General features: G+C 39.8%; 2 protein-coding genes across 7 annotated transcripts; one reads left to right on the top strand and one right to left on the bottom strand.

Annotated features, from left to right (window-relative positions):
- The first annotated feature begins 2613 nt into the window (after positions 1–2613).
- Positions 2614–7366, top strand: lim2.5 (lens intrinsic membrane protein 2.5). Its single transcript, XM_049583977.1, has 5 exons — positions 2614–2818; positions 4663–4875; positions 6243–6392; positions 6620–6754; positions 7194–7366. The coding sequence occupies exons 2-5, from the start codon at positions 4698–4700 to the stop codon at positions 7253–7255; spliced, it is 525 nt and encodes a 174-aa protein (XP_049439934.1). The 5' UTR covers positions 2614–2818; positions 4663–4697; the 3' UTR covers positions 7256–7366.
- On the bottom strand, positions 7325–20338 carry si:ch211-231m23.4 (free fatty acid receptor 2). 6 transcript variants are annotated; one of them, XM_049583954.1, is made up of 12 exons: positions 20236–20338; positions 19744–19855; positions 18665–19021; positions 18031–18330; positions 17662–17925; positions 12635–12910; positions 12425–12524; positions 12297–12338; positions 12149–12205; positions 11685–11853; positions 11356–11424; positions 8800–8876 (listed from the first exon to the last, which is right to left on the bottom strand). In XM_049583954.1, exons 2-11 carry the CDS (start codon positions 19784–19786, stop codon positions 11386–11388), a joined length of 1647 nt encoding a protein of 548 aa, XP_049439911.1. In that variant the 5' UTR covers positions 19787–19855; positions 20236–20338; the 3' UTR covers positions 8800–8876; positions 11356–11385. The 6 variants fall into 6 exon arrangements, with proteins under 6 accessions (XP_049439917.1, XP_049439915.1, XP_049439916.1 ...); XM_049583955.1 differs by lacking the exon at positions 11356–11424 and having other exon boundaries at positions 8719–8876; XM_049583956.1 differs by lacking the exon at positions 12297–12338.
- Between the last annotated feature and the right edge of the window lie 1035 nt (positions 20339–21373).

The raw sequence follows: 21373 nt of genomic DNA on the forward strand, positions 1-21373 counted from the left end.
AAGTGAGTGTAATTCACATGACAAATTAGCTTGTGTTAGTGTTGTAACATAACGGCCATTTTGTGTAGCTCTTTCTATCATGCTGGTCACACAGTTTGAAAGTGCTGTCATCTTTTGGCAGCATGATATGTGAGAGTAGATCAAAATTCCATCATATGTCTCTCATACTATAATAATTTAATTTTTAATTTAATTTTAATTTTATATACTTTATTAATCCCCGAGGGGAAATTCAATTTTTTCACTCTGTTGTCAATTACACACAGGTCCAAACACACACATGCACAAACAGGACCTATACATGCACTAAATGGAGAGATGTCAGAGTGGGGCTGCCCATGACAGGCGCTCCGAGCGGTTGGGGGGTTCGGTGCCTTGCTCAAGGGCACCTCGGCAGTGCCCCAGGAGGTGAACTGGCAATACACCCATGAGGAAGAGCAGCTGATTATGGTGCTAAATCATAGTCAGTTATGAATGCTTTAAACTGAGTGATGCTGTTTCCAAACCCATGACTCCCCTTTATTTGACATGGTACGACGCCAACAACAACATGTTTACACCTAAGAGACACCCCCATCTTCAGTGCCTTCGAGGTTGTTGCACTTCCCAGTTCAGTAAAGGTCATAATATCCTTTTAAAGTAAAGGAATTTCTGGTTTACACACTATAGTGTCCATCTCTTTCTCTCTGTCTTAGATGCCCAGTTATCGTACCATAAACATCATGTCTGTGGCGAGTGAGGTCATCAGGTGAGAGGCCAATGTCATCTGAACATCACTGCACACTCAAGGTAACTGTTAAATTAACCTGGGAGATCATGCCGTTGGTATAAGCATGTATTTGCATCACAGACGGGCAAGTATTGATGATAGTTGTGCCTGAACAGATGATGTACCGATGACACATCAACCACATTTGAGCGTAGCTGTGAGGTAAAAATGCATCATTACTTCAGAACTGTTGTAAATGGCATGTTGATTACATGAATGGGGAAGTCAAGGGGTTCACAGGAGGTGGCTTGTGCCAATACCACATAAGAATGTATGATACTGCTACAGTGTGACTGCAAAATAAACACCCCAACAGCTGTGTGCAGTTTAAATACACAAAATACTGATTTTGTCTAAGTTAAAAAATAACATTTTAGGGTGTGTTTTCATCCCGGCGAGTTGTATATATGTTTATTGTATTGTCAAATGAATCAAATTACTTAGAGAAATCCCATATGTAGAATAATTAGGCAATTAATTACAAAAAGATGATGTTACTACTGCTAGTTTCTATCTAGTTTCAGAGTTATTTGTTCAAAATACAACACACTTTGCATGTTTTCCCTTTATGATATGTATTTATGTAAACCCAGACAATCTCCTTACACTCACACAACAAACAATGATCCTGTTTTATTCACTCTGTTCCAATAAAATTGCAAAGAGGGAGGAGCCGCAGGATAGGGAACTGTGAGTGATGTGGGTTGTGCTGGACCGTTTGAGCCCTGGAACTTGAGGAGTGTATCAGTGACTATGGATAGTGGTCAAAGTGTCCGCAGTCCCTGAATAACTGATTGATTAAAATCAGAGTTTGGTCTCATCTGCCTTTAATGAACAAGAAACGACCGCACCACAAAAGTAGTATATACATCGCAAAATCATTGCACAGTAGTCTGTAATACTAATACTATGATATAAATACTAATAAAAAAATAAAATAAATAAATACTGATAAATAAATATAAATTAGTAAACTAACTGAATAAGATAAAATAAAAATAATTAAATATATTCTAATATAATAAAATATGAATATAGTACTAATGCATTAAATGCTTGATCTTTCTGGATCTACATGATAAAATTAATTAATTTTTTTTTTAGGTACAATAAGTTGTGTCGTTTTCACACCAACTATTCAATTTCAGTATTTTTTTTCAATTTATTTATTTATTTTTCACATTAAATCATATGAATACAATTTAATTTTGTGAGTAGATCAAGCAGGACATTTATCAGTGTTCCCTGGATATTACCACAGACCATTAGCTGCTCATTTCACTTGAATAAGCTTAAATAACCCAGTCACTGTAGCAGATGTGACTGTTTTGAAACACTATGCAGGCCATGTGAATCATGTTGATGCATGCCAATAGCTTTCACTGCTAACACTAATATTGTTAATACTTACAATTTTTCAGTATATGTGTATTAGCAGAATCGGACAGTCTTTTACTGTCAGTGTTTCCACAGTGTCATTACATATTCAGAGTGATCATGTAAAGCGAACTCTGTGTGCGGTGTGTCACTTTTTTTTTTTTTTAAGCAGCTCTTTGGTCATGTGTCTGTTCTAAGCGTGTATGTGTCCCCATAACCACACCCCAGCCACACTGAAAGAAAGTGTGCGCTTCAGCATGTTCCATTGACCACAGCAGTACTGCAAGCCTTTGCACATCCACAGTTCCAGAATGCCTCATAGAACAACAGACAAGGACTGTAGTGTAGCGGCCTCGTATCCCAGACCCTCCCCCATCACCATCCAACGCCATCACCCCTCCCCTGTCCCCTGACCCCCCAAAATACTCCCATGTAGTTCAGTGTAAAGAGTCACGTGGCTTTTGGCCCACCAGCTCAAGTGCATTTGTTCTGTGCTGATTGTTTTAAAGGATTTTGCCTCCATCGACAGAAAAGTGGAGGGGATAACTTTTTGGAATTCAGCCTAGGGCTTCCTCTTTGACGTTTCGCTCACTCCTGGCTTGCACTCTCTCTCACTCTTTCCCTGAGGAAAGACTGATACTTAAGAGGGTTGATTTATCCTGAGGAATTCAGGTAAGATGATGTTGCGTCTTTTGTTAATTGCTGGTGACACTTAGGTAATGACAATTTGGAGTAAAAAAAATCATAAAGACTGCATATAATGCCGTGGCGACCAATGGGTGTATGACTCACAGGTGGGCTTGGAGGGCCTATACATGTGTAGTGACACACTTTCAGGATTTTATCTCATGTCGTTTACATGCAAAATGCCTATTTTGTATAAATATGTGTTACATGTGTTGTTTTGTTCAACATCTATATTATCACAGGACTACCCATGAATTCTTTTTAATTAATACATGATACCTTTCGCAAGGTTTTATGCCAAACTTGGATTCAAGATTTATCTGGTTCCTTTCATATATACAGATACGTCTATGGTGTTTGGACTGTCCACCAAGAGTGTGTATGATGTATGTTGTAACTGATGGCTGAGAGCAAAATGGACCCGGTTGACACAGATGTTTGATATCTGCTGTGAAATACTGACTCCTTTGGCTAATTTGCTGTTTTCATAATTTTAAAAAAGGCAACAAAACACACATCGTGGTTAATTACAGTCTGTGCAGCTGAATAGGGGAACAGGGTTTAACCCATGGGCTGATTATGAGACAATGGGCCCCTGGGCACAGATATGCAAAGGCCCCCACCACCTGTCCGTCACAGAAACAAGGCACACAGGACTTTGTGGTGGTTTGTGTTTATTTATTGTTGTTTTGCATCTTTTTGTGGGTCTGTGTCTCACTGTGGTCACTTTGTGTTTTCTTGTGGTTGTTTTGTGTCTTTGAGATCATTTTTGTGTCTTGTTTTGTCGTTTTGATTCTGTTCCTGGTAGATTTATGTTAATTTGACATTTTAAATTGTGCTAGTGAAGGCCAAGGGGCCCCCTGACACTCTGGGCCCCTGGGCCTGCGCCCAGTAGGTACATGTAGTAATCCATCCATAGTTTACCTGTTTATGTGTCTTTGTGGAGTTGGACTAGTTGGACGTATTTTTGTAAGCTACCGTCATTGTTTTCATTTTAAAACCTTGTTTAACATTTAATTCAAGGCTCTATTTGTATCATCGTCTTTCACAGCATTGTAAGTTATGTGTGACTTGACTGCGGTGCTCTTAGGCTATTTCCTGATTTGGGTTTAATGGGGTCAGTATAGGAGATAAATGTACATATTTGTGGCTAGTTTGACTAAAGTGAGGACTACTAAAAACATGTTCACATGTTGCTATGAGCTATAGTGTGGTTGGTATGATTCCTCTGTCCAGGCCAGCAGCTTTATGACCAGTTCTGTGCTGTGTTGTCACAGCTAACTGTGTGGTCAAGACAAAGAGACATGCATACATAGATAGACTAGCTCTAACATCCTCTGGTTGCCTCAGACAGAATCTTCCTTGAATGAGAAACCGCAAATGTTGCTGCTTGCAGACGGCCCCACATTCATATTACCAAAAAAAAAAAAAAATCAACTTTGTTTGCCCTCTTACCAATAGTCTACAAGAAGGAGTCATTTCTGTCTCTGAGGAAATGCAGTGGGTGTTTTAAGCCCTCAGAGCTGCAGGGTAAATCTAAACAGGAAATGAAAATGAATGTTTTCCCTTTGTTAGAGACTTAAATCATGTCACCCAAACTGTAGCTCAAAGATAAGCCCCCATTTTACCTGTGGCAATGCTGACTTATATCACAGCAGACTGACTGCATTTGGCAGCCTCTAGATGTGTACAGTCTGCATCCATTCCTTCAGGCCATCCCTGTCTCCTGAAACCATTTCCTATTAACATTAATGCTAAAGCTACAAACCCTGTTATATAAAATGACTAACATCATTACTGACTCCCATCTTCTCTCTCTTTTTGCACAGTGCATAAAGCCTTTACCACTGTCATAGTGTCACTCATGATGCACAGCTTCATGGGAGGGGGCCTATTTTGTGCCATCGTGGGGAACATCCTGCTGGTGGTCTCCACAGCCACAGACTATTGGATGCAGTACCGTCTGTCTGGCAGCTTTGCCCATCAGGGCCTGTGGAGGTACTGCATGTCTGGCAAGTGTTACATGCAGACTGACAGCATTGGTAAGTTGGAAAATATCTTCTTGGACCCTTAAATATTCCCTTGGGCCTCCCTGAGGCACAGCAGCTCTCACAAGAGTCAATGTCTACCTATCTGAGCACACTGGTGTCTTAAATCTGTCCTTGCTTTTGAGGTACAGTATGAATTTCTGGAGGTGATGACAGCAACAATAACAATATTATTAAACCTCAATTTGTTTAGCACTTTGTATACAACAAATGCAGCACAGGGCGCTTTACAGTGAGGAAATTACATGCATTGAGAGCTTCACATGAGAAGGACAGAATGAGCATTCAAAAAAGGTAATGAATGCAATAATTTATGCAAAATACAACACCTAATAAACAGGACAATTACACATAAAAGGACTGAGGCTTCTTGTGGTTTCACTTTTAAATTTGAATTCTGAAACCAGAAACTGTGGCGAACTGTGTGCTCTCACTGCCCACATATTATCTCTTTTGTTCTGTCTCTGTCAGTCTGCACTTCTGCATTACTCATAGATAACATACCAGTAACAGAGCTCCAAAATTAATGACCTTAACATTTGCCTAAACAGCAGCCTGTGAGTTCCTCTGTCTGAGCACTTGGTAAACTGTGAACTATGCCACTATTTCCCACATACTGGACTGTCAAACTGTTAAACACTATGAGATTTTGTCTCTCTTAGAGTTTTAAATAAACATTGTGTCGACCTGTAAGTAGTATTTACATTCATAACTTTATCTTCTCTTCTTCTTCTTCCTCCTCGACTATTTCATTCTTCGCAGGAATAAATGTCATGGAATATTGGAGCAAAGAAATACAGAAAACACAGTTTATACAATGCTGTCCCACCGTCTGAAAAGAACATTTCTAAAGAAACTAAAGTTGGCTGCTTGTTGAAATAAGCATATGTATAGTGGTGGGAAGTTCCAGCACTGCATGTACAATCTCACTGGTACAGTAACTGCTGCTGCCAGATAAACATAAGTGATATAAATGGTCAAGAAGTTCAAATGACATGGAAAAATGCATTAAAATAGTCAAAGGAGCTCAAACTGTACTTAAATAAATACACTTCCCTGTGCAATGTGACCAGTTGATGGCAGTTGCTAGACATGATATGACATCAATATGATAGGCATACCATCACTGTTTTATGGTTGCCTGCCCTGGCAGTGTTAATGATTGCTGCTGTGTGAGTCCTGCAGTAAACTGGAACAAGGGCAAAAGTTGTGTGGAATAAAAAGTTTGAGTTCATGTTTAATGGGTGGGTAGAAATGTTAGAAAGTAGATTCATTCCCATTTTCAGTTGATATTGACTGCATTTTAGTATGAAACTGACATTTTTTATGTATCTTTCTGCACATATCTTTCTACTCCTCAGCTTACTGGAATGCCACTCGTGCTTTCATGATCCTCTCTGCCATGTCATGCTTTGCTGGCATCATCGCAGGAATCCTCTCCTTTGCCCACTTCTCCGCTTTCGAGAGGTTCAACCGCTCATTTGCTGCTGGGATCATGTTCTTTGTTTCAAGTGAGTCATGCAGTAACCAAATTATGTCCTACTAATTCTGTTTTTTGACATCACATCGCCATGAATGAGGTTTTTATTTAATAACTTTGCATGTTATGAAAATCTTAGATAAAGTTCACCAGGCCTGCCATGGAAACTAGCCATACCATCATGACTTCCAACAAAGATGACCTTTACTATTACAGATATTAATGTTAATTTGCATCATTCTCTGCCTTCCATGCCAGCTCTCTTTGTTCTGCTTGCAATGGCCATTTACACTGGAGTGACTGTGAACTTCTTGGGCAAGCGCTTTGGTGACTGGCGCTTCTCTTGGTCCTACATACTAGGCTGGGTGGCACTGCTCATGACCTTCTTTGCAGGTTTGTTCAAATAAAAGAGTGCAGCAGAGTTTGGTGTGATAATGTTTTTGCTGATAGTAAACAGAATCAGTTTGAGTCCTTGTATGGATGTTACACAGTTATCACAAACTGAGGAAAACAGCTTACAACAGCTCTGTCAAATCTTGTAAAACATGGACATGAACATTGTAATTTTATTGAAATTTTATTTACAGAAAATCCTTGCAGTCCCATCAGCTTTGCACTCATTAAGATGCCCACTATATATTTTCAGTCTCACACATCAGTAACATTTACACTAGAAAATTTAAAAATATCTCTTACCATCCAAATGCTTTTTTTACTGTATAGGTACAGTAGTTTGTCATTGTGCCATTATCTTGTACTTTACATGTCTGTGTACTACAGAAACAGCCTTTGTGATAATTCAACACCAAAGGACCTGTGTTTTGTTCTGCAGGTATATTCTACATGTGTGCCTACAGGATGCATGAGTGCAGAAGAGTGGCCGGCCCACGTTAAAGTAAGCAGGAAGTAACGTGTCAAGGCTGCACAGGATATCAATTCCCGCTCAAAAATAGAGAATAGAGAACTTACTGTAAAATAATAAAAATTTGGAATTTTGCATATGCATCATACATGTCCTGTGGTTTGTCATATAATGATCTATGGTTGTTTGGTATGAAAAGCAGTTCATAGTCTTTGAGCACGATAAGATCAACAAAAATGTTGTTACTCAGTGACCAGCAAAACCCAGATGTGTGACATTATTTTACAAATGAACTAAACTATTAGATCAGTCTGTACAGCATTACAAATATATCTGATATAATAAGATAAGATAAGGTAAGATACACCTTTACTGATCCCACAACTGAGAAATTTCAGTGTTACAGCAGTAAAGGAGAGAGAGTCAGATTAAAAATTTAAAAATTTAAACTCAAAAAACTTAAAACTAAAAACTAGGCATGCAAAATAAAGTACCAAAATACAATTAATGGCAATAAATAATAATAATAATAATGATGAGAAGTGGATAATAATGAGCAGTGAATAAAAATGAGCACTGGATTAAAGTGAGCACATCTAGTGCAAGTGGCTGTATGTGCAAAAAAAATAATAATAAAAAAAGAAAAAAGAAAAGTTATAGTAATACCTATAATATACATTACAATAATAACATTGATGCTATATATGTACATTTTGTATAGAAAGTGCATTTTACACTTAGCTAGAGCTCGTGGGCTGCTTTTGTAATCCTGGAACAGTGACTACATGCTTCCTGAAAATTGACTTTTTACTATTGCAGTGGAAAGCGGAGGAGGAATAGTAGAAGATAATGGGATCAATACAGGTGTTGAAGGTGCTGAGTAGCAAAGTGTAGTACCTCCATTTTGGGCTCTCATTCATGAAGTAACCCAGTAAATGGGAGAAATTGTATGGCAGCACACAAATGAGAAACACAGCTAGAGTCCCCATGGCCATACCAATGGCCTTCTGTTTCTGCATCCGGGATATCCTGGGGCGACTGTACAAGATCAAGATGCAGTGCATGTAGCAGTAAACACAGATCAGAAGAGGTATGAGGCACAGCACGAAGAAAAACTCTAAACGAACAGGGAGGAGGACCTTCAGCTGTTTCTCAGTGAAGTTCTCATAGCACACACTGGAGTTTTTGCTGGACAGGGATGGGTGGTGCTGAGTAATGAAAGTGATGCTGCAGTGTGCTGCTGAGATCAACCAAATAACAGCACTGGTAACTATTGCATACACAGGTTTGAGCAGCCGGTGATAGGTGATTGGGAAAGCTACCCCGATGTAGCGGACCACACTGACCGCCATCAGCAGCAAGGAGCTGGTGTAGATTGTGGAGAAGAAGGTGAAGGAGGTGATGGAGCACAGGAAGCTGGGCAAGTGCCATTCCATGCCTGATGCTGCCTCGTACATCTTGAGAGGAAGGATGATCAGAAAGAGCAGGTCAGAGACAGTCAGGTTGAGAAGCAGGATGTCTGTTGGCAGGGGCTTGGAGTTGATCTTAATGCTGAAGGCGTACAGAGACAGGAGGTTGGATGGCAGGCCGATGAGGAAGGAAATGATGTAAACCGAGAGAATGACCTCACTCCTCACTGGCTCCATTATTAACCTAAACCAAATGAAGTAAACAAACACCAGTCAGACTTTCCAAAGTCACAGAAACAGGTGGTTGATTTGGTCCAAATAAACACCCAGCTTGTTTCTGATATATAACAGAGAATATGGGAAAATATAGAACATGTTTGAGCAACCACATTATCTTAAAGGGAAATACACCCACTTTAAAATTCATACATGTTATTCCTAAAGTCTGAGACAGCCCCACACTATTGGTAAACACAAACAACTCTTCCCCAAATCCAAAAGCTAGTGTACTAAGTTTTAATGTCATTGGGTACAAAGTCCTGAGCTGCTCCTTCAACAACAAATTGGGAGAGATGTTATAGATGACACTGACTACATTTACATGCATACTAGTATCACAATATTATGACAATATTCTGAATTTGAAAAGGGTCATGTAAACAGCATATTCAGAATGTAGCATTTTCCAACTATGATATGTGAGACACGTCGGTATTACTCAGGTTTTAGGAGCATTCTGTGGACACAGCACATTCAGAATATGCGTCACAAATGATGTGTTTATTGCAGTTTGCAAAACACATCCTGTTGCCTGTTGACAGTCAGCTCTGTGCATTGTCATGGATGCTTTGTACACAAACCAACCAACTCACTAACAGTTTGGAAGATGGTGTAGAAGTGAGTGCCCTAAAGAAACTCCCCCATTTTTGGTCAGAAGAAGAAACGCACCCATATTAAACATTATCAAAGACTTGGATATCAGTAGGGCACATTCATTTGAGAATGCATGGTTGTATGTACACAGTAATATTAGTGGAATAGTCACTTTCATTAACCACGTGAACACCTTAGTAGGAATACTGTCTTTTTCGGAGTAAGGGCAGAAACTGTCATATATTGTGTGTGCAACGGTGGTCACTGAGAGGAACAGGGAGATCTGCCTATATTGGTACATTTCCTGTTTCAGGACTGAGAACACTACAGTAGAATTTTGTGTATGAATGCGTACTCATTTGGATATGAAAAAGAAAACAAACACTCTGTGAGTCCACAGAATCAGGCTCCCATTCATTGACTGTGGAGCAGCTCCAGACTTTGTACCCTATGACATCACAAGTTTGAAACTTAATTCTCTGGTTTCGAGCTTTGAGAGAGAGTAGCAAATGTTCACAAATATTGATAGGCCATGGAAATAACATATTGGAATTCTGAAATTTGGTGGTGTTCCCCTTTAAAGTCCCAGTCACCTAAATGTAAACAGCCCCATCAGCAAAAACACAACAGGGACCTGCTGTCAATCCCAACTGAATGAGAGGTATGAACTGGCAGTGAGTTCTGTAGGTAAAAGTCACTGGTTTAAGGTATCTGGTCAAACACATGACAGATTCTGAAGACGTCAAATCAGCATCTTTACCTTTCTCTTAGTAATCTGTAGATACTGTTAATTTCTCATTTGTTTGCAGCTATCTTTCATATTATGTGCAAATAAATAAAGTTAGTTTGAGAAATGTCTTTTTATGACACAGGATTTCAAAACAAACGAGCCAGACTCCAAACACCAGGTGTGGAATTTCAACAGCAAAAAGGATCTGTAATGTTTGATTAGACAAATAAAAATATTCACTTACCTAAGAGCTGATGTTTTCAGAAAAACAACAACAACAAAAAAAAATATTAGAGCTTCGTGTTGTTTGCCTTCCTGTGCCTTTCAGCAAAGTTCATCACCAGTTTATTACTTGTGAGTTCAAAGATGAGCTGATATAAAATGTCATAAGCCGGAAGTAGAGAGTAAAAAGTGTGACACCCACTCTGTGTGGAGCAATGAGCAGTCAGCAATTGCTTAATATGAACTAAAATGCAAAACTGGAGCTCGTGTTGGCTTTCATATTGGGCATCTAACTGAAGGACCTCCTCCCACTACATCTCTTCAGGAATAAAGTCACATGATAATTAGGTTTGGATTTCATCAACCAATGAGCCTGCATTTATTTGAAGTTACGCCCACGCCACAAGCTCAGAGAACAGGTCATCATTTCGGATAAACAAATTATTGCTCCACATAGACATTCAAGTAAGTACGTGCGCTTTGAGCTCAAGTCCAGTGTGGCGTCAATACTAGAGAGCAGTATCAGGCATCAGCGGTTTCATCAACAGAATAGCTGCACATGTAGTCGAACTCTACAGTAGATCTGTTATCTGTTGCTTGGGAGCAGTTTGAATTTTGAGTTCCTTCCTGTCAGTCTATTCATATTAGCATCAGTTATCACTGCAACAGGAAATAAACATGGACAGCTCAATGTTTGTCGATGTAACAGGCACCACTGTGTTCAAGTTCTTTTGCAAAACTCAAGTCAATACATTAAAGTCTAAATACATGGACATAAGTAGTCATGCTTAAGTCTGACAAACTGTTTAAAAGGAAACACTGCAGTACATAAATGTGGCGGTTGTTTGTTTGCTTTATGCATTGCACATAAGTGGGGAAACTACTGCAAGGAGCCTACTTTGTGAGAGCAGCAGCAGGCGTCCTCTTATCAGCAATTTAGATAGGTATCCTCGCTGCAGTCCAGACTCTGTGGAAAAGATTTGTCAGGGCTTACGCAATAAAAGCAACTGCAGAAAATGGCTTGAAAATGATGCTCAATGTGTAGAGAGAAAACAAACAATGGCACAAAAAGCTATAAATTTAATTTGGAAGTTGGTTCCTTCTGTTAAGGTCTATGCCAGCTCAGTCTGTTATACACATAGTATATCGGTGGGTTTTATACTCAATACAAGTGACGGTCTGTTGTGAAGAACTACTTAATTTTTTCATTAGTTGCATTTACTGCACCTTTGCCTGCAGCTGCATTTCGCCTTGTCTTCGGGGGGCTGTTGCATTGTTCTGGTACTGCTGAGCTCTGGCTGGTCTGATCATATCTTGCACAAAATCATTGTCATAAACACAAGAAAGTCTGTCCACCTCAGGGTTTGTGCCTGATTGTGTGTCTTCATCTTGTGATCTAATAGCAAGAGGAAAAGGAGGAGAAATCAGCAGAGAGACTAATAAACACTTTGTGTATTTCCTGTGACTTAGGCACGCTGACTCTTATTCTATCTTCTGCGGATCGATACAGGTTGACAAAAACGTTTCTTTGACTTTGTATGTTTGAGGGAAGAAAAGACAAAAATAAAACAGGCTACTCACGTGTCATAAATAACAGACGTTTTTCAGTTTCCTCACTAGATACTCAAAATCATGAAGATACAAAAGACAAATATTTGTGCTGATATTGAGAATGAAATAGTTGCATTTACCTCTGAACACTGCTGTATCTTTGTTCTTGTTGTACATTGTCTGATTCATTTTGTGGCCTTAAAAAATAGATGCAAAACTGTGATTTTGAATTCAGCAAATTTGAAATAAAGTATTGTCAGCTATAAACACAAAATTCAGGTTCCACACCTGAAATGGATACCAGTGTTGCACACAAAGCCAGAAGGCGGTCTATGGGTAATATAATAACAATAAAAGGATTAATCATGGCAGCGCAGTCATTATACAGTATATGACAAGTAGTGAGGTCTACCAACCTGTCTGTAAAATATTGTCTGTAAATGAACATCACACATCCAACCAGCAGTGCAACTAAGCCTGGGAGCAGTACAGCTAACCACCACAAAGACAAAGAGGCTGTAATAAGGAGAATAGCATAATTAATAAATATGATACACACAAAAAAATGCTTTTGGGAGTAGATTGGACCAAAAAAAAAAAGAATTCCAGAGTGTAACGTAACTTACATGTCTGTAAGTCTACAGACAGCTGTTTGGTGTCGCTGCCCACTAAGTTTGTGGCGGTGCAAGATATATTAGTCTTGCTTTGAGCTTGGACACGTATTTCCCCAGAGACAACATTTTTCTTATTTGTGGAAACAATGCTGAAAGGGGACAGAAGAGTGTAATTTCCATCAATGGTCAAGTATATTGATGCATTGGGGGACGCCTCAGCCTGGCAGACACACTCTAGAGCTTCCTCTCTCTGGCGGCAGGAGGACTCAGGCAGGATTACTGGGGCATCTAGAAAGACGGAACAAAAATGTTATTTAACAAGTATCAACATCTTGGGTTTACTGTGATTTTCAAAAGTCAAAGATACATTTTCATCAAGCAAGTTCAGAGTGTTCCGCATTGCTCTTTTGCATGTCTAGGTTCATAGTCTCATCTCCGCTTGTAGGCAAAGGTCATCTGCTCTCATTTATTTGGGCGGTGGTGTGGTGGTTAGCACTGTCGCCTCACAGCAAGAGGGTTCCTGGTTCGATCCCAGGAGGGAGCCATTCTGTGCAGAGTTTGCATGTTCTCCCCATGTCAGCATGGGTTTTCTCCGGGTACTCCGGCTTCCTCCCACAGTCCAAAAACATGGAGGTTAATGGGTGAATCTCAATTGTCCGTAGATGTGAGTGTGAATAGTTGTCTGTCTCTATGTGTCAGCCCTGCGATAGTCTGGCGACCTGTCCAGGGTGTACCCCCGCCTCTCACCCGGCCCCTCCACGACCCTCAAGAGTATAAGTGATTGGAAGATGGATGGATGGTTTGTTAGTGGCAGCAGGTGAGGACAACGTGATCAAATTTCTTGTATTATTTCCTTGAAATGTGTCTTTACTGATATTTACCCTCTTAGTTTTGAACATTTGTGATGTGTGTTACTGATTTTTAATTAAAGACAGACTTTAAAAAGAAACTTAAATTTGTATTCCATTCAGTTTTAACTCCTCTTTTTATCTTCTCATATATATATATATTTAAAGGTCCAGCGTGTAGGATTTAGTGGCATCTAGCAGTGAGGTTGCAGAACTGAAACTTCTTCCATGTGCCAAGTGAATAGGCTACTGTAGAACAACATGGCAATATTTGTGGAAGAGAACCTGCTCAAGCCCCCAGGAAGTGCACTGGGCTTGGTCAAAAAGTGAAATTACAACTGCCAGGTTCATCACATGACACCCTGTGGCCCTAAAAGACTTTTCCCCATTGACTTACATGGCAAAAGAGACGTCTGTAAATTCACAACCCCCGGGAAATGACTCATTTCACTATCAGGATTTGATACATTCATTCCAATTACATTTGGAAAGTCTAGAAGAGCTGCATGATTTAATTATTTTATCCCCATTCAGGTTAAAGTTAAAGAGTGCTAAACCGGAAGTAGCCAGCTTGGCCAGCGGAAGTTAACCACTCAGATGCACTTGGCTGCCCTAAGTCTGTAGTGTGCATGTTCGTTGGGCCGCAAAATGCCTTAGTGGTGCCGACTGTCCCCAGATCATCCAGATAATTTTATATAGTATATATTATTTTATATTTTATACAGCAGATGAACCATTTTGACTTCATGCACCACTGAGCAACTCTCATAGGAATAAACATGGCTCTGCGTTTAATGCTGTATGCAGTTCTCTTACATCCATGGACCAGCTCTGTATGCGGATAAAAATGGCTCATTCTAAGATAGCGAAAACATAACAATTCTTAATTTCAGTTATAAACGAATGAAAATATAGTTATGAATGTAGCCTACCATTTCTGCTGATAGATGCCCAACACTGCACCTCCAAATGCAATTCAATTGAACACAAAGAAAACAGTACATAAATCGCCAGAAGCATGTTTCTCATTTAGAGATTATTTTAAAAACCCTGCCCTGAAAAATACAAAAATTCCATTCATATTCGTGATTAAAAATGTGATACTAAAGGGTGAATTTAAAATCTCATGTTTGTGCGGAGAGATCTACGAGCAGTTTAGGGGGAAGGTTCCATTTCTATGAGATATAAAACTGAAATATGTCCATTCTTCGGATGACCGTCCGCCCCTAAACGCAGTCAGCGAAATTCGCTCCTTTAAACACAAATTTTGTGTCCGCGGTAGAGAGGCTCGGTTTATAGCACTTCAGGAAACAGGTAGGGCTGAGGCGTTTGCAACAAAAAAATGCTAACGTCAGTCAACTGTCAACCGAGTTCGGATATCAGTAACGTTAGCTAACACCTTAGCGGCTAGCTCAGGGACCGTTGGCCCGGACCAGAGTTTACCTCTCCTCCGCCCTTCCTACTTGGTAACAGAAACTCTAACTCTCCACTCCAGGCCTCAGCTAATTTTGGGACTTAGAAAACCAAACAAAGTTTACAGTTTCACCTTGTCTGTTTCTTCAAAAGAAGACCCAGCACTGGTTACGGTACCGTTTAAGCTAGGCTAGCTGTGCCCGGGCGTCACCATAGCAACCCCACATCCTTCTAAAGACCCTACGCAGGTGCTCTAACGACGTGAGAGGTAACGGTTTCCTGGGACGATGCAACACCGACATTTCGCACTCAAAATTACTTTAATGGTAAGTTCAGTTTATTCTTTTTAACCATTGTCATTGTTTAGTTTCACACTGTGTCTTTCGGTTGTTTTGCCAACATTAAATATGTACGTGTTTGGATACACACAGTCAGGGGGTCCGTGGCTGTCCGGTGTGTGTTGGTGGTTGATTTGGTTGTATTTCAATGTCAGTGTGCTTTATTGCCAAGTTACCCAGTAACTCCTGTTCCTAAACTTTGTTGCTCATGCTTAACAGCCTCTCTATCATGTTAATCTAGTGGCTGTCCTGAAGATTTCAATTGAATTACACGGTCTTCCTCAGCATGAGTTGCAGAATTGTCATGCAAATATAGGTGTTCATTTATAGTTTGTTAGAACTCTCCTCCATGTTGGTATAAAATTTAAAGTCAATTCTTAAATTTTGAAACAATAACTAGTTAGCCAGGGTAATATTTTCACCACAAGACCCATTTAGGCTTAAGATCCTCCACAGTAGCTGGATATTTGCATGACAGCTTGGCAACTCCATCAGTTAAAATTTATTGTGTGCTGCAAATCAGAGCTCCAGAACAGCTGCTAAATTGGCTTTGTGTTGAGATTGTTTGGTACAGTTTCCAAGAGCTCAACAGGCATTGTAAGTAAGTAAGTAAATAAGTAAAATTTAAGTATAGACCCACTAAGTGTGTGGTGGTGTATTTCTCTGTATAGACTCTGTCCTCTGCCCACATTTTTGTATGTTTTTATTTTCTGTGTTTGGGGCATCGATGGACGTATATAGGGCTGGGCGGTATACCGGTTTGTACTGAAAACCGGTATTTATTTTCGTTATGATATGAATTTTTCATATACCGCAATACCAGTGAATAGCCCAAACAATGTCCGGAACATGCGCGGCAGGAAAGTGTTTCAGCGGGAACCCATTTCACTGCTGCACACTACAGGCACGCTTGAGCGGGTGAGAGTGAGAGCATAGAGAAGTTTAGAGGCGAGAATGGCTGCCGGAGAGAGTCCTGAAAGCAAAGCAACTGTACACGATGACCCAGAAGAACTCATACCAAAAAGAGCAGTGTTTCCCCTATATGCAACTAGCAGCAGTGCACCGCCGTTTACAATTCTCTTCTGCTCTCTGTATCGCGCACGGACAAAGCGCACACACACAGACAAAGCGCATACACACAGGTAAGCACACTAGAGCACGGCTCGGGCCGCATTTTCCTGACGACCCGTCCCAAGTCCGAGACAGTTATGGCCGGGCTCCACCGGGCACGTCACGTCTGCAGCACGAGTCCCGAAGCAGCTCGCCCCCCTGTCAATCAGCGGCTCCACCGGCAACGGGAGCGGTGCGACAACCCCCATCTGTCGCGCGACAACTCTGTATTTTACGCGGCGCTTCTATTATTGTCGCGCTACGCTCCCCTACGCGACCCTCCAGCAGATAAAAACTACATGAAATAGTATGCTAAACGAGCAAAATGTGTTTTTAAATGAATAAACCATTATCACAGGTGATATGTGATGATTTTTTTTCATGCATTTACCCATGTTTATCCGTGACATTGTGTAAATGTCCGTGGCGGAAATTTGAAAGCGAGCAGTTGACAAACTGTACAGTAAACTTATAGATAACTCAAATATATGTAATAACTTAGGTGGAAAATGCTTTAACATTTCATGCAGCCTACATGCAGCCTCCCGGCTCAGCAAACGGTAAACAACCCCACTGGCTTCTCTACGTGTCGCTTCCATACGCAGTCAGTGGAGCCCAAATGAATGGAGTGGAGCGTGTGTTGCGTTCAGGCGTTGTCAGGTAAATAACAAATTCCGGCACTTGAATAGGCCATAGCACAACACCACAGCATGTCAAGTTGGCTGAACCTGAGCAAAATACCATGAAATACCGTGAAACCGATATGATTTTTTCTTAAAACCGTGATATGAAAATTTTGTCATGCCGCCCAGCTCTAGGTGTATACCTCGACAATACGCATGTGAGCTCAGGGCTTTATAATAATGCAGAGATCAGGTGCCAGACTGTAAGCAGCCACCATCCAAGTGACCCAGTGCTATGAGAAACGTAAATATAGTGAGGCGAAATGCCTAACAAGAATGAATCAGGGGTTGGCTTTTACTTTAACTTTCGCTGGCGAGTGTGCTTACAAACAGTAACCAACAATCAAGCGTAGTATACCTTTAAAATGCCCATTCGTATTATGTGTGTAACATCTTTGGAAACCTGCCCCCAAGAATTCTAAATAAAGGTTTGTGAGTTTGAACGATGTTAAGCTGCAGAGCGTGTATTGATTCATCCACATGCAGTTTGCTGCTTGTTAAGTGTTAAATTTCTCTGGTGGTGTTCTTCTGTGGCCAGCAGAGCAACTCCCTGGTGTGAATATCTAGCATTGTATTCCCAAATAAATTAAGATTAAATCAGTAAATTCTGACTCAGTAGAGGAAATCGAATGCATGCTTTTTCTTACATTTAACATCCAGATACAACCAGTCGGACTTCCCCATGCCTATCTCATTGGAAGCGATACAGGAGAAAGAAGTGTCTCGGGTGATGTCGTTGAAGGTCATTTTTCTCTCAGTTGAGTTTATTTCCTTGTTCTGACCCGTCTCCCTTTTGAGCCATATGTAAGCGTGTGGTTGTGGGTTACAGTTAGCAGTACACTCCACGGTAATGCTGCCACTTTCCATTACCATTTTCTTTTCCAGTATCAGGGTCACAGTTACAGGTTCATCTGGGAATAAAGGAAATCATAACACACAATTACAATAGCAACATATCTGGCAAGTAAATGTACTTCAGCCATTTACTGTATTTGAACAGGCACTGTTTCACTTACATAAAATGTTGAGTGGTATTTGTTGACTTTCTGCGTTGAATGCTCTGAACTTCGCAGAACACCACATTTTGCTGTTATGTATTTCATATGTTGCCAGTCCATGAAGTGTCTCTGTGTATGACCATTGTCCCTTTACTTCCTCGTTGAAAGCCATTACAGTGTAGTTTTTTAAAAATGGACTTATGGTCCATTGAAGGGATGGAGGTGAGAAAGGGCAGGAATAACTTACACTGCAGTTAACCCAGAAAATTTCCCCATCCACTATTTTCTTCTGAATGGAGATTATGGGGGGTTTTCTCTCTGGAAGTCAAAATAAAGAAACAATGGAAAAAACATAGAGAAAAATTAATTTTTCTTTTATTTCTAGATTAACAGTTGTATAAATATGATGTGCTACATAACAGAAATGCTGTATGTTAAATTGATAAGGGTGGTAAGATTTCTCCTTTACTTAGACCATAGGTTTTGTAAGGTGTAAAGACTGCTGTGTTTAGGAGGAATTGCTATTTTCTTTTATGGTATGGTAGAGTGTATTTCTGTTAATGAATGTAACCTGTCAGTTGCTAAATTGTGAAATTTTGCATTAAGGCTTGGATTTCCTGAATTTAATTCAGGTTTACAAATGCTTACTTACCAACAATGATCGTTACAGTTTGGTCATAGAATTTCTGATTTGATTTAGAGTCTAGGTCGATCCAAACATAAACCTGCAGGTTGTTGTCTGCGCTCTTCACTTTGTCAATCACCAGGGTGCAGTTGCCCTCTGCAGCTTCACCCGTTACTGAGGTGCGTCCTCTGAACTGGTCTTCCACTGAAGCTGGGTGACGCCCGTCATACACCACAGGATATTTTATGCTATGGTACCGATACCATGTGACCTGAGAATGAGGTTGTGTCTTACATGGCACCACAACACAGCTCCCCTCAACTGCAGTAATTGTTGTGGGTACGTTGATGGTCCAGCTTCTCGTCTGCTGGAGCACAGAGATGCCTTTGTGGGGCAGGAGGAGTTTCATGGTAGACAACATTAGTAGCAGTTCTGTTTTTTGATGTTATTTTTGTGGATAAATGAGAAAATATAATATGTGACAGTCAACTGGAAATTCATTTGCACAGAGAGATATTACTGTGAGAGCTGAATAACCACAAAGCTGAGTTTACTGCAGTATTTATAGCTGTTCACCATACCAGAGTGACCTAAAAAAAAAAACAAAAAAAACCCTGACTTCTCAGAAACAAAGTTAAAATATTGCTGTAAACATACCATATTGAACTCCAAAAATATATAATTATCAGTTTCCTTAAAGAAGAATATATTATTTTACAACATATTTTAGCCTTTTTCCTAAATGCTGATATTGCAAATAGTTCATAAAAATATGTGGTGATACTGCAACATGCATTTCAATGGTTATGACTTTGTTTTAGATTCTGAAAATAAGAAGTACTACAAGCTTCACATAATAATTTAAATAATAATGAAGGGCATCAGTAATCGCTATATTCATTTTTTGTACTTGAGAATTATGCAGTTTGGAAACTGCCTTTTACTTTTTCCCCAATGTAGGCCAAACTCGTAGAAGATCTCTTAGCTATAGTCCTTTTTAAAATGACACAAATATTTGAAATATTAGCTTATTGTGTTATATTTTTATGTTTAACATGTTACCTAGGAAAAAGACAGAGATAAAAACAGATAAATCTCATTATTACCGGTAAACAAGCTTAGCAGTCTAAGCAGATGAGCAGTCGCCATGAAGAAAGTAGTCGCTGTACACCTTTCAGTTTGTCCCCTTTTGACCTCTTAATGTCTGAAACACAGCAGCTGTAACAATATTACAACAATTAGACTATGTTGGCTTTGTGTTGTTTAATCTCTGCACATTACTATGCTCTTTTACACTGTTACACAGGAAACTTAAAAATACTGTGCAGATGTTTCATGGTGAGTCAAATATCAGTCATATATTATTAAGTCACAATGCCACTGCAAATCATCTAGAGGAGTCATTTATTCACGCTTAAAGGCCCCCAAGTGCCTCTAGCTTCGCCAAAGTACAAAAAAGGTTTGCTTAATTTCCAGTTAATACCAGCCACAGACTATTATTCTCTAACATCAAACAAAAAAGTCATACTATTAAGGAAGCTTTAACAATCTGTAAAATAGTCTATGGATTAATCTTTTCTTTGACTGATATGGCTTACCTTGCCTGACGAGCCGCTGCATGAATCTGTCTGCAATGGCCCAGTGATGTGTAACTGTGCGTGCTCAAGTCCACCTTTTTACCACAACCTAATCCCCTCGACAACCCCTCCGTTCTATTCAGTCTTAAACAGGAAACTTGCTGAGGTCATTTAAAGCAGTCAGCCTGAACGGTGAGAAAGCCTGAAGAGAGGCTCTCTTGCTTGTTTCTGAAATCTGATGTACTAAACACCCGACCACTTGTTGTGCAGTAAATGTTTGAAACGGTGTAGCAAAGGTGAGGTGCATTAAAATATAAACTGAATTAAAAAATAGAGATTAAATGAAATGTTCTGGCTTGACCGAATAAGCACATGCATCTCTAGACATAAAGAAGAATAAAGAGACCGTTTTGCAAAAAAAAAATCTTTATTGGTTTCTATTCATGTTTTTATTACAACAGCTGGCTTAGTTTGAACAAAAAGCAAGTGTTAAAATAATAAACATAATATGTCACGCTGCAGAAAATACTAAACAGCACAGCCTCCCTCACTTTTTTATTATTATTTTTCAGTATTTTTAATTGTTATGTATTAGGAACCCGGTCTCATTCCCAGGGCATTAGATGCATCAACATGGTGAGCAGCCCTTGGCTTCTGTTACCAATGCACAAGTTACCCTACAGCATCTGTATTGGACAGCACAGGCTGTCAACTAACTCCAGTGTAATCTAGGGCTGCAACGATTAGTCGACTAATCGATGACTAAATGACTATTAAAATAATCTGTGACTATTTTGGTAGTCGACTAAGTAGTCGGTTGGAGTCATTTTTCATAGAAAAGTACTATAAAAGTACCCCAAAATACTCTTATTGCAGCTTCTTAAGTTCAAATATTGGCAGCTTTACACACTCCCATGACGGTGAACTAAAACCTTTTGGCGTGAGTACGAAACAACACATTAGATGACATAATTTTGGGGTTTGGGAGAGACAGACCGACAATTTACATTTTAACACATTTTTCGATGAAATGATTAGTCGACTAATCGAAGAAATAATCGACAGAGAAGTCGACAATGAAAATAATTGTTAGTTGCAGCCCTAGTGTAATCCCGTCTGCAGCAATAACATACTGTAGTAGAAAGAGCGAAAGAGTCCA

This window comes from Epinephelus fuscoguttatus, linkage group LG8, assembly GCF_011397635.1.
Source record: "Epinephelus fuscoguttatus linkage group LG8, E.fuscoguttatus.final_Chr_v1".
NCBI classification, from domain to species: Eukaryota; Metazoa; Chordata; class Actinopteri; order Perciformes; family Serranidae; genus Epinephelus; species Epinephelus fuscoguttatus.